The sequence below is a fragment of the Pogona vitticeps genome, chromosome 2, assembly GCF_051106095.1.
Source record: "Pogona vitticeps strain Pit_001003342236 chromosome 2, PviZW2.1, whole genome shotgun sequence".
Lineage (NCBI taxonomy): Eukaryota > Metazoa > Chordata > Lepidosauria > Squamata > Agamidae > Pogona > Pogona vitticeps.
Window position 1 is genome coordinate 71,903,754 of NC_135784.1, and position 13,843 is coordinate 71,917,596.

The 13,843-nt window shown below is 42.7% G+C and overlaps 2 protein-coding genes across 6 annotated transcripts in view; one reads left to right on the top strand and one right to left on the bottom strand.

Annotated features, from left to right (window-relative positions):
• Positions 1-13,843, bottom strand: part of CFAP92 (cilia and flagella associated protein 92 (putative)) — a 116,201-nt gene that overhangs the window by 95,797 nt on the left and 6,561 nt on the right. The gene's annotated exons all lie outside the window — the stretch shown is intronic.
• Positions 7,030-13,843, top strand: part of EFCC1 (EF-hand and coiled-coil domain containing 1) — a 118,860-nt gene continuing 112,046 nt past the window's right edge. The window contains exons 1-3 of one of the 5 annotated variants that reach the window (XM_072989699.2): positions 7,030-8,218; positions 9,420-9,440; positions 13,288-13,697. In XM_072989699.2, coding sequence (XP_072845800.2) covers positions 7,415-8,218; positions 9,420-9,440; positions 13,288-13,697 — 1,235 coding nt within the window. In that variant the 5' untranslated portion in view covers positions 7,030-7,414. Of the gene's footprint in view, positions 8,219-9,419; positions 9,441-13,281; positions 13,698-13,843 lie in introns of all 5 variants that reach the window. The other 4 variants (XM_072989698.2, XM_072989696.2, XM_072989697.2 and 1 more) reach the window with 4 other exon arrangements.

A 13,843-nucleotide genomic window follows, 5' to 3' on the forward strand; every position in this document is an offset into this window, starting at 1 on the left:
GTTCAGGTTCTGTGCATTATCTTGGTCTTCATGAATAGGAGGAAGCCACCTTATATCTGAGAGGCATTTAAGGTGACTGGTATAAACAGTAGGCTTAGGAGATGAAAATTACATTGAAAACCAAAGCCATAATTATTTACTTACTCTCCAATAGATAAGCAAGAGCCCACTATAGTAAAAACAAATAGATCATGGCAACTGACTAATAACGGAAGTATTGTCATTTTAAGTGATCAAGTAGACAGTTCCTAATTCAAAAGGAAAATATTAAAATTGAATGTTTAAAGGTTTACCATCTGCTTTCAGAAAGAAGCTAGTGACCTTGAATAAATACATACAATATGCCATTAAATGGATGGTATTGGAATTATTTCACTTACACAACCATCTCATTAAGGAAGACAATAGCATTTCCTTGTAGCAGGTGTGTGTGTGTGTGTGTGTTTAGTCATTTAGTCGTGTCCGACTCTTCGTGACCCCATGGACCAGAGCACGCCAGGCCCTCCTGTCTTCTACTGCCTCCCGGAGTTGTGTCAGGTTCATGTTGGTTGCTTCGCAGACACTGTCCAGCCATCTCATCCTCGGTCGTCCCCTTCTCCTCTTGCCATCACACCTTCCTAACATCAAGGTTTTTTCCAAGGACTCTTTTCTTCTCATGAGATGGCCAAAGTACTGGAGCCTCAGCTTCAGGATCTGTCCTTCCAGTGAGCACTCAGGGTTGATTGTAGCAGGAGGAAAGGATAAAATATACCTCAAAATAAATACTAAGTTTTTAAATCATTGCAAAGTACCTGAACATAGATTATTGTGTTGCTTAGTGCATTTCTATTTTAGCAAACTGAATAAGAGATCAAAGTTTTACCTTTGTCCTCTATTTTGTAAATCAGAAGAACAACAGATGGAGTTCAGCAAAGGCCCAGTGTCCTTCAACAACATGTTAAAGCCTTTATTCCAGTGAGAGAAGCCTAAGAAACTCAATAGGCATCCATGCGGAAACTGCAGGTGTTGTGGGAGGGTAAATTTATGCTGACATTTTTATAGTGTGTCAAAGATTTTGGAAGTCACTTATCTCCATGTGGGGACATTTTGCTATTTAAAATAGCTGACACAAACCAAAAGTAATTGTTTCAACATCTGCCCCCAAGGAAGTTTCTGCCTTAAGATGATTTCAATTAATGCATGAAGAAACAGATGTAGCTTTGCATATTATTGGACAAAAATATTAAGGATGGGTGTGGACTTCCCAGTTTCTCTTTCTTGTTGCAGGAATAAACTCCTTAACCTAGAGATTTTGGCATAAATTAAGAAATATGAGAATATAAATACAAGAAGTGTGGATTCTTAGGGAATGGTTGCATGGACTTTAATTTCCACCCATGAACATGGAAACAGTCCCATAGAATATGATATAGAATATCACGGTGTCTATCCTATGACACCTAAATTATCTGTTAAAAGTTCAATTCAGTCCTGGGCTTTTATATTTGCAAACTGTGAAAAAAAACAATAAAGGAATGGTGTGTCTTGAAAATATAGAATATTTAAAATGCTTTTTATTTCCTCCACCAAGCTAATATGAATAAGATGGAATTTCTTGAGCATAAAATAATGGAAAAGGGAGCTTAAAATGGACACATCAGTACCTACTCAGCTAAGCATATTTACTTAGGACAAGCCAGTACAATGGTTTTGCTGTGACATCTGCTTCTCCTATATTTCATTTGAGTTATGTGTTTGTGACACTATACACTTAGAGCAGTAAAAATGAAAGGAAAACAAAAGCAATAGAAGAAACGAGAATGCATCAACACTAAATCTGTCAACTATTCATAAAGAACACAATGACCACCTGCGAATTATTGTTGTAATTGAGAAGTGGCGATCAATACATAACTGTGATGGGGGGCCAGATGTCTTTATGAGACCATCTACTACAGTCTACATGAGTCTCCAGCACACAACAGGCAGCGGGAAGACAATCAGAGTGGAGTGGAGAGAATCTGATAGGCAGTAACTGCCTCGTAGGCTCTAGCTCCTCAAAATGTGTCTTGAATACAATGAATATGTATCTTGGACCCAAATATTATTGGGAACAGTCTTCTCTTCAGCCTTTTTGCCAGATAAACCACTGAGAGAAGGAAAGAAAAGAGTCTTATTTCAAACAATACCAGTCACCTGTGTTAGGGATTATTTGCAAGCTAAGCATACTCAGCCTTCCAGTGTGGAATGGAGAATGTTGAGGAGAAGATGCCTTTTGCAAGAGAGAGGACCAGAAGCACAACAGACGAGGGAGAACCCAAAAGTAAAGCCACAAAGAGCATCCATTGTGACTCAGTGGAGCAAATGCAATATGGGAGCACAAATTGGGAATGTCTGGCATTGCTGAAAAGGCATCTACAAAATAAAGCTGATATTTTGATGATAACTAATGCTTGGTAGACAGCTAGTGCAGCTTTGCGAAGGCTTTCACGGCCGGGATCTAATGGTTGTTGTGGGTTTTTTGGCTCTTTGGCCATGTTCTGAAGGTTGTTCTTCCTAACATTTCACCCGTCTCTGTGGCTGGCATCTTCAGAGTACAGCACTTCAGAGGACAGCACTGTTCCCAATAATATTTGGGTTGCCATTGTATTCAAGACACTTTTTGTTTATTTATTTATTTATTTATTTATTTATTTATTTATTTATTTGATTTATATCCCGCTCATCTGGTAGATCTATACCACTCTGAGCGGCTAACAGGAACATATATACATATATACAATTGTTTCTTGAATACAATGGCAAAACGTTAGGAAGAACAACCTTTAGAACACAGCCAAAGAGCCTGAAAAACCCTCAACAACCACTATGCAGCTTCCTAACCACACACAGACCAAACTTCACTGGTTTAGCTGTACACTTCTAGCATTATGCTCCCATGTTGCATGCCACCAGTAACATAAATCTAAACACACACATACTATGTTTTGTTTCCTTCTCATAAAAAATACAATAGGATGCTTATTCACACACAGTGAGCATAACTTGAAGATACAATCACTGTGCAAGTGATCAATTGGAAAGCTGTTGTTAACCGTTATTTTCAACTGCGCAGTTATAGTCTTGGACAGCTCAAACAAAGGCCATGATCACAAAGTACTCCTTTCCATGCCCATGGGAAACACAAGACAGCAAGATTTTAATCCTACATTTTTCAGCTCTTGGGAGACTAATGGCAAAAAGTCTAAGAAGTGTTTTATGTTATCAATGTGCGCATTTCATCATATAAGTAACAAAACATCTGAATTTCATTAAACTAGACAGGTCAATGGGCTTCTTTGTTTCCCAAGAACGGTTTGCTGTGGATATTCACAGTCAAATGAAATTAAGTAACAATCCTTTGTGAGAGAAAGGCAGTCATTTTGACCTACAAACATTATACCACAAACTGCCTGTCCTAACTGGCTCGGGAGTCTTTTCTCCCTTTGTTGCAATTACTCATGTGAAAGGGAGGATAGCTTTAGAATCTGCGTGAGCCCGCATGCAATGGGCACTACTTTATCCCCTGCCAATATTTTGTTCAAGTTAAGTGGCAGGTTACTTCATCAGGCAAATATTCCTGCTTTTGCCGATTTCTAGAGCACAGCTCGTTTAATCATATACTGTTGAGGAAACAAACATCTCTATTTTTAGGTAGCATCCAGCAAATCACGAGACATAATTTTTTGCCACAGGTCTACGGAAACCTCAGGCAGCTGCAAAGGAATCCCGAATAGCATGAAAACCAATGCAACACATTCTGTTATCACAGAACATTTTTAATCTCTACAAAGATTACCCAACATGGTGTGGAAGACAAAGTGATGGACTAGGAATTCGGAGACCTGGTTTGGATCCTTCAGCTCCGGCATGGAAACTCACTGGGGATGTGGAACTGGCCTTGAAAATAATTCACTTGTCTTGAAAATCCTATCAGGGTCACTAAAAGTCAATTCTGACTTGACGGAGCACAACAGCAACAACAAATCCTACACATATGTATCTGAGAGCAAGCTATATTTGCTTCTGAATATACATGCAAAATATTTCTTTTTTAAAATTATTATTAAACAAACATCAAACCTAAACAACATAAACCTAACACAACATTAAAATAGAATTACATAACACACCAGTGCCATCTTCACCCTCAGGGCTAGCATTAACAATATTTTAAAAATTCATTCAATCCATTTTCTCTCCAAAAACGCATTGTTCTTTCCTTGGCATACACCCCTTCCCTCTCCGAAATACATATTCCAGGAATACACTCCATGATTTCTTAAAATCATTACTTTTTGATAGACCTCTTCTTATTTTCATATCACATGTCAATTTATCATTAATTGCCATCTCCCAAAATTCTCTATACTATTCCTCTAAATTAATTGTTATCATTTTCCCCAATTTCTTGCAAACATTAACCTTGCTGCTGTAACCATTATTACAATTAAATCCTTATTTTCTTTCAACAATTGATCTTTCTTAATCATGTTCAATAAAGCAATTGACGGGGACATTTGAATATTTAATCCAGTTATTTCCCTTATTTCTTTAAAAATGTGCTTCCATTCTTTCTTTCTTTCTTACTTCACCAATCAGAAAGTCTAGTCATTTTACGGTATTCTGTAGTTACACAAGTACTATTGTCATTTTCACAGGCTGTGCCTTCTCTGTGTGTCTACTTATGGCACTTGAATTATTTGTTTGCTTCATTTCTGGGCTGCCTTTCCCCCAGTGAGGGAGCCCAAGGCAGCTCACAATTATTAAAACCTGTTAGACTAAAAACAAAATAAGTTACAAAGTTAAAAACAATTAAATGTATGATAATAATTAAGAAGGTTATCTAAGCATTTTAAAACTTTCATTAAAAACATTGGCATTAAAAAATTATGCAAATACTTACTAAACTGAAGAAATGAGCCTATAATATTGACATTCTCAGTAACATCTTCATTCTTAAAACTTTGTGAAGTTAGAAATGAGCACCATGCAAACCAGGACAACCCAAGCTATTTGCTGACCAAACCCAGCAACAAATGTGGTTGGGCCATCTATTTTGATCTCTCAGCAAAGACACTTAAATTATTACACTGACTTTTGAGCGGTGCTGCTACAAGCACTTCTATGTTACATTTCTGCTTCTATACATTCATTTCCTAGAAAAGTTGTTCCAGATTGACAGGGTTGGGAATAAGGCTGATGGTGGTTGGGAATAATACTACAGAGGCTTCCATTCTGTCGAGTCCAATTGCAGGTAGAGCTTGAACATGCCTGACTCTACAATGTGTCTCATGTAAAAATAATATACAAACCCATTCAAACATTATATCCTATTGTTAAATAAATCATTAAGTAAGGCTGCAGTCCTAGCGACACTTATGTGGAGACTGTTCTTGGTGTTATGTGTGACCCTATGAATGAGATATCCCCAAAATGTCTTCTCCACAACAGTCCTGCTCAGGTCTTGTAAACTCAAGTCTTTAAGGAAATCCATCTCATATTTGGTCTTCCTCTTTTCCTGCTGCCTTCTACCTTTCCCTGCATTATTGTCTTTTCCAGAGAATCCTGCCTTTTCATGATGGGGCCAAAGTAGGACAGCTTTAGCTTCAACATTTTTTTACTTTCAGGTAGTTCAGGCTTGATTTGATCTAGGAACCACTTGTTTGTCTTTCTGGCTGTCCAGGGTATCTGCAAAGCTCTCCTCCAGCACCACGTTTCAAATGAAACATTCCCCCCCATCAGCTTTCTTAACTGTCCAGCTTTCACACTCATACATGGAGATCAGAAATATGGTGTTGGCCTTGGTGTGGATGGTCTTGATCTCCAGTGATACATCCTTACACTTGATGATCTTTTTTAATTCCTTCATTGCTGTCCTTCCTAGTCCCAGTCTTCTTCTGATTTATTTTCTGCAGTCCCCATTGGGATTGCTTGATTGAACTGAGGTATACTAACTATTTCATATATGGGAATACAAGTAAGTGGCATCAAACCTAATTGTGCTTATTTTTTAATTATAAATACGGCAGTAAGTTATGCTGTGTCATAAGGTTGCAAGTTTTGTGATAGCTATCCCTTGGGGATAATGTTTGCACATATGCACTACATGTGCACCCCACCATCATCACATATAGCTGAAACAACATGATTTTATGCATGCAAAATGAGAAATGAAGCCACGAGGGAAACCTCTTTACTTTTTTTAAATTACAGATTTAAAAAAACAAACTTTAGAATAACATAGTTCCAAGCCAATAGATTTACAGGACAAGGGATAATTATAAAACAATGGCTGAAATCTTTTTGTTTAGTGTAGAAACTAGAGTAGGCCCATTGAATTGGTGGGCATTGGGGAGTCAACACCTCTGTAAGCCCCATTTATTCAAAAAGACTCATTCTTTTTTGAGTCTGAGTGGGCCCAGGAAGAGAGAGAGAGAGGACAGGAAGGATCAAAAGCTGTTCTGTTATGTAGTTGTCATATGCTGTGAAGTTATTTCCAACTTTTGGTGACCCCTTGAATTAGTGATTTCTAAAAGGTGCAAACAGTTCTGTTCAACTCTTGTAAATTAAAGGGTATTATTGGCCTGAATTGTGAAGACAAGAGGAGAAGGGGACGACAGAGGATGAGATGGTTGGACAGTGTCATTGAAGGGACCAACATGAATTTGACCCAATTCCAGGAGGCAGTAGAAGGCAGGAGGGCCTGGCGTGCTCTGGTCCATGGGGTCACGAGTCAGACACGACTAAATGACTAAACGACGACGATTGCCCTGAATAAGTCAGTCCATCTCATGTTAGGTTCTCCTCTTTTCCTTCTCCCTTCCAGTTTTTCTGGTATTATTGTCTGTTCGAGTGAAACTTGCCTTCTTGGTGTATGTATGTTCACAGTACCATAAGCTTCTAGCGAGAATTTAGGAATTTGGTCCAGCCCCCGCTTATTTGTCCTTCTGGTGGTCTGCAAAATATTATATCTGCAAATCTCACAGCCATGTGCAAGACAACCAGAAAAAAATGAAAGCAAAAGAACAGTGACACTTCCGAGACGAGAAATTTCTTTCAGCGTGAGTTTTGGTGGATTACAATCCGCTTCCTCCGACCCGTCCCCACTTTCTTGAAGCGAGCTGCTTGCCTGCATGTGATGCGAGCGCGGGGAGAGGCGAGGTCCCCAGGCGGCAGATAAATACTCGTCCAAAGCCAACTCGCGCAACGCGGTCTCTTTGGGACGCCCCACGCCTCGCTCGCGCCCCCCTCGCCCCGCTTGGCCCGGGTGGGGTGGGGGGTTGGGGGCGGAGCGAGGCCCGGCGAGGGGGGGCGGAGGCGTGGCCGGCCGGCCGGGGATGCCCCGCCCGTCCCGAGCGGCGGAGCTGGATCCGACCGGGGAGGGGGGGACAGCATGGTCGGCGGGAGCGGCGGGCAGGGCTGCGAAGGGACGGCCGCGAGGATGGATCCGTCTGACGGGGGGGACCCTTACAGCCGCCCGGCCCGCCGGACCCAGTGGCTGGTCAGCGCCCTGGCTTACCACTACGGGCTGGACCGGGGCGTGGAGAACGAGATCATCGTGCTCGCCACGGGCTTGGACCAGTACTTGCAAGAGATCTTCCACCACCTGGACTGCGAGGGCGAAGGCCGGATCCCCAGCGAGGATTTCCGGACCCTCTGCCGGGTGCTGGGGCTGCCCGGCGAGCGCGGCGAGGCGGCGGCCGGCGACGGCGACGACGACCCGGAGGAGAGCGGCGGCCTCTGCGAGAACCTGGCGCCGGACCTGACTTTCCGCCAGTTCCACGCCAAGCTGTGCGGCTACTTCAGCACCAAGGCCGGCTGCCCAGCGCCCGGCCGGGGCGGCGTCGGCGTGGCCAGGCTGCCGGTGGGCAAAGAGAGCGAGCACATCGAGACCCAGATCCGGCTGCGGAGCCCGCTGCGCCGGCGACGCGGGAAGGCGCCGGCGGGCAAGGCGGGCGGAGGGGGCGCGGCTCCCAGGGGCTCTCCGCCGCCGCCGCCCTCCCCGCCGGCGCCGGGCTCGGAGGGGCGGCTGCCGCCGGGCGCCTGCTCGCGGGAGTGCTACGAGGAGATCGTGGCCCTGGAGCAGGCGGAGGACCGGATCGTCAAGCTGGAGGACGAGAACGCCAGCCTGCGCGAGCTGGTCGAGGACATGAGGGCCGCCCTGCAGAGCAGCGACGCCCGGGGCTTGGCGCTGCAGGTGAGCGCAGGCAGGCCGGCAGGCAGGCCGGGGCCCCGACGGTCGGTCGGTCGGCCCCACCGGCCCCACCGGCGGCTCGGAGCAAAGGAGCAGCCTCTGAGCCGGTCCAAAGGGGCGCCTTCCCGCCCGGCTCTGCTTCCCCCTCCACTCCGCTCCCCTGTTTCTGTGCTTGTTCAGGAAGAGACCGGCGGGGTGGAGGCAGTATCCGAGCACTCAGAGCACCCGATTGAATCTCTCCCCCCCCCCCCCCCCGTCATGTGCCATGGATTCTGACGGGTGAGGACCCTATGAGGTTTGCCTGCTACTTCAGGAGCGCTTTCCCCAGCGCCACCTCGCAGTGAGTTTCCGTGGCCAAGCACAAGTTTGGAACAAAGTGTCCCGGGTCTAATTATCTAGCCACTACACCACACGAGCACTCCCTGAAGCCAGCAAGCGTTACCTAAATGACGCTGAGCGTGTTGTGAGTGCATCAACGTTGCCACCTGATTTGAATCTGCGATGCCTGAGGCAACTCTCAGAAGCGGACTTCTGAGAAGGCACAGAGAGCCTTGACTGGATTCACAAGCCCAGCTCTAAGGCTTGCAGTTCTTAGCACACTTATCAGGGAGTGCAATCAGAAGGTAAGGGTGGGCGATATCTTTAGTACAGCAGTTCCCAAACTTTTTGACACCATGGGATCCATTTCATTATTTGAGACTCCCTCAGGTCTCCACACCTCTCCTTTGCTATCATCCAGTACTTGCAAAATAGTTAGCCTTTAATTAGCTAACTAAATAAGTAAATATATGCAATTTAAAATTAAATATAAACACAAAACTTTTTTTAAAAAAATGTAAATTATAAATATGCACAAGTATTTCTTTTAAATTGAGAAATCCTAAATTCTGGTGGCAGTATTATAGAAATGTGTTTAAGCTGAAAAAGATGTGTTTTCTTTATGGGAACTTCACCTTGTCATACTCCCATGAAATTTCTTCATGCTCTTCTGCAGAAGGGTATGCTCCACAGTTAGGAAATGAGTGCCACAAATAAACTTTGCATGAATGCAAAATCATTAAATTCTGTTAATACTGATACTGTAATAAGCTCATGGAAGATATCAAAAGCCTTGATTTTTGCCTTTCCCAAATACTGTAGGCAGGTTCCATTACTGTGACTGGACCTGCACTGAAATTTTGACTTCATTTTTTTCCCATTTTAGAATTGGACTTTGTCACCAAAGGTACCAACATGAATTTGACCCAACTCTGGGAGGGAGTGGAAGACAGGAGGGCCTGGGCGTGCTCTGGTCCATGGGGTCACGAAGAGTCGCACACGACTTAACGACTAAACAACAACAACATAGTTTCTGTCCTCTCTCAAGTCTGGTTAGTTTTTGAAGAAAGGGTAAGTGAGTAATCACAGTCCCATAGTGGGAGCAAGCAAATACTGTATACCAAAAATCATTAGAAGTTCATAGGAGAATCATGTTTATAACTGAATAGGTTGTACAGTAACAAGTTGAGTCTATTTTCAATAACTTGTTTCTGGTCTGACATAAATTCTCTGACATACATCCTGTTGTATCAAATGAATGAACAAAGAATGTGATGCATTGTCCACTGTGGTGTTTTGAATGAACATACCATGGAGTTGCCATATGTCACATATAAGTGATCCATCAATAGGATCTCTTTTCAAATAAAGTCAATTAATGTAAGAATGGAAAAGACATCATATGGACATGATTTTTTAAAATATAAAAGTAGGATACATGTGGAAGGTTTTAAAATTGATTTTGTTTGCGGGGGGGGAGAGTTGTGACTGGATAGCCCTTACAGGTTTAGGCAGCAGCCCCTTCCCCCCTTTATGTAGCCAGGTTAGGCAGCAGCCCCTTCCCCCCTTTATGTAGCCAGGTTAGGCAGCAGCCCCTTCCCCCCTTTATGTAGCCACATATCTTATTGACTTTAATGGCATTGGTAGACTTTTTTGTTTAAAGGTGTTTGGGACTTTTAAAATTAAAGGCAAAAAGTTGGATTATGCATGAATTGATCCTATGTAGTAGCAAAGTAAAGAGCCAGTGTGATGTTGTGGATTTACTCGTGACCAACATTCCCTCTAAGTCATCTGGGTGCGCAGTACTGTATTGGGGCCATGCAGCCAAGCCAGTGTTGCTGCCCATTTGCTTCTGGTCGCAGTCAGAAGCCTGCATGTGAGTAGTAGGATAACCTACTACTCATGTGGGGCAAGGCTCCTACCCCATGCTAGCAGAAAATTAGAGAAATGATGCTGAAGAGACATGAGTTCAGATCCTCACTCAGTCATGGAAACTCACTGAGAATGGCAACGGTAAAACCATATCTTAAACATCTCTCATCCCTCAAAAAAATTCCAGAAAACGTGCTATAACATAGGTGACATGACAGCGCATAACATCAGTAGTGGCAAAGTACAGAAACCAGGATCCAATACATAATTAAGCACACTGATTTCTGTGGATTTCAATGCAGTCCAATATGTGCAGTCAGAGTATGTCTTGGTGAAAATAGTGATGCTAAATCTCAAGAAACTGGTCAGAGAACTGAAGTCTAAATGTATTTGAGGCTGCTGTCTGTTGTACTCTTAAGAGTCACCACTAAACTCAGAACATCATCCTATAAGCCTACTTTATTTAATTGTACATTCATTTGTATGTTTCCCCTTAGTTTTCAGTGGAAGTTGCTTCTATAATCCACCTCTTTTATTTACTGTCTGGCACACGAAGAGACATAGAGCCACCCTGAATCCATGGATGAAATAATGTAAACATCTGCAGTGGTACAATATCTATTCAACTCTTTATTTCTATTTTGGAGTGTTCACCAATCCTGAAAGTGTTTTGAACAGTTATCAAAACAGCAAAATATTCACAGTTTGGCTTTATGGAGATGTGTCAGGATATTTGCCTGAAAGCTGAACCACTTGCAGAAGTAGCGTGATGATTCTCTCTCTCTCTCTCTCTCTCTCTCTCTCTCTCTCTCTCTATCACACACACACACACACACACACACACACACAAACAGAGAGAGGGTGTGTTCTGCAAGCTGGTATTTGTACATGAAGAGACAGGAGCCTCCTGCTCCCATGGCTCAATGTAGCCTGTGGGAGATCCATTCCAGCCTTCAGATATCTTCTGCCATTACTGCTGATCAGTGATTGTAGATAAAGAGGAAATTTAAAGGCATTTCAAATGTGAAACACTCTTAAATTTGTTGTTGTTTAGTTGTTAAGTCGTGTCCAACTATTTGTGACCCCATGGACCAGAATTACGCCAGGCCCTCCTGTCTTTCACTGCCCCCCCGGGGGATGGGTCAAATTCATGTTGGTAGCTTTGATGACACTGTCCAACCACCTCGTCCTCTGTCGTCCCCTTCTCCTCTTGCCTTCACACTTTCTTAAATAACTCTGCCTAAATCTAGTCTGCACTTGTGTGTCTTGACAGCTGTTCCAGTGGTGCTTACTAATGAGAAAACATTGGCAGAATTGAACAGAGCCTTGTATGCTGCTTGGGAAATGATCAAAAACAAAAATTACATCTGGAGCCCCCCCTTTTTTCATTGGCTTTGCCTCCTCTTTCTTTGGCTCCATCCCATGTTCTCTGCCCATTTCCTGTAACACCAACCTACAGGACCTTTCCCAGATTGTAATCCCCTCTCCCCAATTAAAAAGGTTCCTCACTCCTTCATATAGCTCATGGCATGCAGATGGCTTAGTACAGCACACAACACCCTACCTCAGTTCTTGTTATTCTATTAAGAGGCTGCTCACCACTTAAAACCGTCAGCTCTCCTCTGCCCACTTGTAATGTATAAGTGCTCATGTTGGCATATGATTAGTATCTCTCAATGCAGAGATGGGAAACAAAGGGCCTCTGGATATTTTTGTATTTTTGCTCCCATCAGCCCTCACCATTGTCCATGTTGTTTGTGGCCAATTGAAATTGGAGTTAGCCCCTTCTTAGTGGCTGAAATCCTGTTGCTTAGTATAGTGACCCATAACTAGAGTAGGCCTATTGCATTCATGGGGATTTCATGAGCCAATTCATCAGTAAGTTCCATTGACACAAATGGGCTGACTCTAGTTGCAGCTTATTATGTTCAAGTCACAAGTAGAGTTGGCCCATTTTAATCAGTGGAATTTGCAGAGGAGTTGACATACCAAATGCCCACTGATTCCTGTAGTACCACCTACTACACTAAGAAACAGATTTCAGATATTGGATTGGAAGCAATTAAATCAGTGGCTTGTTTAATTTGAGATTATACTTTTGTATCCTTTTTTTGGGAAGCCACAGATTTATGTACAAGCTTCCTAATTCATGTGCAGTACTTACCGTATTTTCACTCTTCTGTGTGTTCCATCACCCAAACAACTAACAACCCCAAAGCTCTACACTGTTTGGAGTTGCTGTTTAAATTTGTGATAGAAACTCCTTCTTTTGGAGTGTCCTAGGCAAACGGTCAGTGCTTGCTAAGTGCTAATTTAACATTAGCCTTTGTTTGCTTTGGTACATAGATACATGCTTTGACACAAGTGCCAACAAAATCACATTATTATTTATAAGTTTTTCACAAAACAGACCACACTCATTCTCATACATCCCTACCACCACTAATACTCAGAATATGAGAGCACTAAATAATTCACTGCTGTCTCGTTCACACACAGCCTCATACACAAAACAGAATGTGTCCATCCAGAAACCACATAGACCAACTGATTTACAGTTCCATTCATAAACATGCTTTCATAGTCCTCAGCTGTCAGTCAATCCAAGTTATTTATTATGCAAACAAAATGAAACCTGTATATAAATCCTATACACAGTGTAAAATCTTCACACCATACGGAGAGAGAGAATGCTTTTCACTTGAGTACTGTATCTTCACGTAAGAAAATGGAATGTGGAGAAGTCCAAAATAAAGGATTCATGCATGCTTATTTAATTTAGCTGTTGACTCACATTAGCAGATCCTACTGAAAAACAAATATGCTTGTTTAAAGTTATATTTGATAATTTATAGTTCTCCTTTCATCCTTTTCACTTGCAGGTGGGATTGTGGAAGAGTCACGCAAATCATAAGAAGAATGGGATCTGCTTTATAGGCAGCCAAAGACCATTAACAAACAGTCAGTCCCAGACTTCTAAGTGCCTTCAGAGTGTACTGAAGGAGGTTGAACTAATCCGAAGTTCCAGGGATGGACAAATTGAAGAAGCAATTAGGTTTAATCAAGAACTGGAAAAAGAGCTGAAGAGTTCTCATGAAGCCCTTGCCGCCCTGGAAGATTGCAATCGTAGCTTAAAGAGGGAGCAAGCCGAAATGAGGAAGAAGGTTGAAGAAGCAAGATCTGCTGTCCTTAATAGCCTTGGAAAAGTAAAGGAACTCGAAGCCAAAGCCCTTAAAGTGCCACAATTGCAGACATACATCCAGCAATTAGAATCAGAGCTACAGTATTACAGGTAAGCCCCAAATTACAACAGTAAATGAACATTAGATGTAAATGCACAGTAAATGCACCTTAGTTTGCAAACTGAGCCGTAAATGTCTTTTGAAATGTGGTGGGTAGAGAATTAGCCTCTACCTAGTTATTTTCTTAGCAGGAACA